Source organism: Hippocampus comes, unplaced genomic scaffold, assembly GCF_001891065.2.
Source record: "Hippocampus comes isolate QL1 unplaced genomic scaffold, H_comes_QL1_v1.1 scaffold319, whole genome shotgun sequence".
Taxonomy (NCBI): Eukaryota; Metazoa; Chordata; class Actinopteri; order Syngnathiformes; family Syngnathidae; genus Hippocampus; species Hippocampus comes.
In genome coordinates, this window is record NW_017806090.1 from 589,299 (window position 1) to 593,049 (window position 3,751).

General features: G+C 43.6%; 1 protein-coding gene and 2 non-coding genes across 13 annotated transcripts in view; all 3 read left to right on the top strand.

Moving 5' to 3' along the window:
• Positions 1–1,456, top strand: part of LOC109530881 (uncharacterized) — a 23,712-nt gene extending 22,256 nt beyond the window's left edge. For 3 of the 11 annotated variants that reach the window (XR_002171081.1, XR_002171082.1, XR_002171079.1), the window contains one exon: positions 156–857. Coding sequence is in view for 5 of the 11 variants with exons in the window: in XM_019894825.1 (XP_019750384.1) it covers positions 156–281; positions 556–719 (290 nt within the window). In the remaining 6 variants the exon portion in view is untranslated. The other 8 variants (XM_019894825.1, XM_019894827.1, XR_002171078.1 and 5 more) reach the window with 7 other exon arrangements.
• Positions 34–105, top strand: trnah-gug (transfer RNA histidin (anticodon GUG)). Its single transcript has one exon. It is a non-coding gene; the product is annotated as a tRNA-His (tRNA).
• trnah-gug (transfer RNA histidin (anticodon GUG)) lies at positions 437–508 on the top strand. Its single transcript has one exon. It is a non-coding gene; the product is annotated as a tRNA-His (tRNA).
• Positions 1,457–3,751: the final 2,295 nt, after the last annotated feature.

Genomic DNA, 3,751 nt, shown 5'->3' on the forward strand with positions numbered 1-3,751 from the left:
ATAGAAACTTGTTCCCACGAGAGCTTCCATCAGGCCGTGATCGTATAGTGGTTAGTACTCTGCGTTGTGGCCGCAGCAACCCCGGTTCGAATCTGGGTCACGGCATCTGCAAATGGCTTGCTGAACTTATTCATTTGCTGTTTTACTTTATCAAGAACCGGAAGGTTCCTCCACAAGGGACCACCGAGAGATGTTGACTTGTACTTGCGGGGCTAGTGACGCAATGGATAATGCGTCTGACTACGGATCAGAAGATTCTAGGTTCGACTCCTGGCTAGCTCGTGAGGAAATGTTTTTCTTTTTTTGCACGCGGTGGTGAAGCCGTTGTGGCCGCAGGAACCCCTGTTCAAATTTCGAATACCCAGAGCATTCACGGTAGCCACTTGGTGCATTGCCCAGAGCAATAGAAACTTGTTCCCACGAGAGCTTCCATCAGGCCGTGATCGTATAGTGGTTAGTACTCTGCGTTGTGGCCGCAGCAACCCCGGTTCGAATCCGGGTCATGGCATCTGCAAATGGCATGCTGAGCTTATTCATTTGCTGTTTTACTTTCAGGACCGGAAGGTTCCTCCACAAGGGACCACCGAGAGATGTTGACTTGTACTTGCGGGGCTAGTGACGCAATGGATAATGCGTCTGACTACGGATCAGAAGATTCTAGGTTCGACTCCTGGCTAGCTCGTGAGGAAATGTTTTTCTTTTTTTGCACGCGGTGGTGAAGCCGTTGTGGCCGCAGGAACCCCTGTTCAAATTTCGAATACCCAGAGCATTCACGGTAGCCACTCGGTGCATTGCCCAGAGCAATAGAAACTTGTCCCCGTGTGTGCGTGCGTGTGTTGGTTCACCTCCTGTTCCTCTTGCAGCGCCTGAAGGAGTTGGATCTGATCCTGTGACTGCACATTGACCCGGATGACTTGATTGCTGCAGGCGATACATCTTCTTGTTCATATTTTTGCAGTGTGCATCAAAAGCCAAATGATGAAGTCAAGCACGTTGAGTACTACAATTGCCGTTTATCACTAATTACAGCCCAGCCTCTTTGTAATTAGTCTTTATGTAATTATCTTCTCCTGAACAGATGGCAACTGAGGGAGGGAGGGAGGCACTTCATAAAGCCGGCATTATTGAAAAGGTATTCAACTGTGAAGGGATTTTCTCCTGCAAATAGTTAGATGAGCTGGACACTTTATTAGGTCCACTTGCCCCATGGAAGGGCATCCAACACACGGGCTGCGTACCAAAGTATTGGATATTTAATCATCCTTGACATTATGCGTACAATTTGTCATTAGAATACATCGGTTAGTCAACGATATTTAAAGGAAAATGTCGACAATCATAATAATCATCTTTACATTATTTACATTATTATATATAACGACATGATTGGGGTCAGAACGTGAGGAGCATCCTCCAAATGTGGAGTACACCACAACTTCGTACAAGCATGCTGTAAGCAGTCAAATAATAAACAACCAAAAAAAAAACAAAAAACGTCAGTAATAACGTTCAGTTACATGAATAATCACCATAATTATTTTTATTATTTTATTATTTTTATACCATTTTATGGGCTCATAAAAAAATGAGTATAGATTTACCCCCCATTTTTAATAGAGTGCAGGTATGATGATAATAATAATGATCAGAAGAACACTGTCACGTCCACACCACTGCCTTGTTGTAACCGCATTTTGACCTTTACGCCAGCAGATGGCAGTGCAATGCAATTTGTTTAAGTTTAATAGCAGCATGGAAAGTGTCTTAACATGAAAATATGTGCGTAATGGCCTTTCTTTCTCCTCTTTTTCCATCTCCCACCTATAGGAACAAGACGGAGGGGGGCCTCTGCCGCACGGTTCCACTGCGCCACTATATATCGATCATGTTACATGTTGACTTCAATATTTCACAAGCCCCGACACTCACATTAATCATTCCTCACTCGTTCATTTAAGTTTGTCCAGATATTAAGGCGTTTTGGAAATTGTGATGAAAACCACAGAACAGGAAGTGGAATTGTGAAAATTTGCTTCAACTCCGTATTATGTAAAAAATGATGAATGCTGACTCCTGGGACCCTGCCACCACTTCTCTTGTCAATGAACATATTCTTTTCACATGAATTTTGTCACGACGACTTTGTTTCAAAGAGTAAACACATTGAACTGGGCACTTGCAGCTAAAATAAGCCGTCATTATATTCAATAATCATAGAACCTTGTTGACAGTGCTCTCCATTCAGATGGAGTTTATTATTATTACGCCTTCAGACGTCTACCATTGAGGATTACATAAGCCGCTCGCTCGCCTCCACGGCCTGGGCAGCATGGAGCAGGCCTGACGGGGGCATACATGTGAGCACATAAGGACAGACCCCTCCATGTGAGTTGTCACTTGTTGCTAGGTGGAATTCACCAAGCACAAACCCATTCAGAAAAGTTCCACCCAAAATTTACCAAACCAGTGACGCCGGTAACACGTTAGAATGCAACGACTAATCTTAACGCGTTATTTCTCTCAGTGGGGTAATTTCACTTTGGTTACATTGCAAAGTCACATTTCGTTACTGGTGAACGTTTCATCATGTTTGCAAACAGAACAGAAATCTCATGGACACTTTTAATTCATGACCAAGTGGTTATGCCATCAACGGCCTCTTGGATACAGCACTGAGTAAGATTTTACACCACATGAATAGGAATCCCGCGACGCTGTTCAGCTCAAGTGGTGTTGAAGATGGATGGATGGATGAATAAGAATCATATTTTTCAGTCAGTGTTCACTCGTGCGTTGACGTGGAACAACACTTATCAATTAGCATTGGCAAAAACGGTTGTCACTTTTATGGTAAGCGGGGTTGCTGGCATCTGCTGAATGTAATTGTAACGTAGCTTATAATTTAACTTTAAAAACCACGTAATCGCGTAAAGTCACTCAGCTTTTTTTTTTAAGGGAACTGTGGGAACACTGCCCAATCCTAATGCTAACCTTTATGTCAACCCTAAGCTAACAATGAACCCTAGGCTAAAATAATAATGACTTATTTCAACCACAACTTTGAACAAACCTCAACCTTAAAACTAACAAGAACCAAAACTAACCCTTACCCTTATCCCAAGCACTAAACCGAGTCCCACCCCATACGGTAATCGCGTCTCAAAAGCCAAATCTACTTTGTTCCCGGTGGCCATGGCAGCTTGCTTTAACCCGAAACGTACTGTGCCTGAGTATTTAGCTATGATTTTTTTTTTTTTTTCCCATATTCGTGACTTGCTATTAGCACTAACGGCGGGCAGCTTTGGAACACGTTTGGCTAGTTTTTGTATGACAGTTAAGAAGGTTCCAAGGCGACTTAACTTTGACGTACAGACGGTGTTTTGAGTGCGATTACGTGCTCTATCTCTTAATACTAACACAGCTTGTCTCGTGTGTCAGATAGTGATGTAATATTTCATTCTCAAAGTCTGCATCACTCGCCTTGAGAACCAGCGCGTTGTTATGTAACATTCCCAAAAAAAGACAGCCACGGCTTAGGGAGGCCTGGGAGAGGATAAAAATAGACGACTGGGCACGAAAAGTAAAGAACAGAGTTATATTTAGCCAAAGAGACACCCCCTCCGCTTCTATTAATAGCAGGAAATGTTGCTTTCGGTCCTGAGCGTGCCTTGTACTTGCCAGCACATCTCCATGTAGGTGCGGTCCCCGAGTCCAAGGACACATGCCGCCCTCTGAGGTCTGGCTCTTTGGG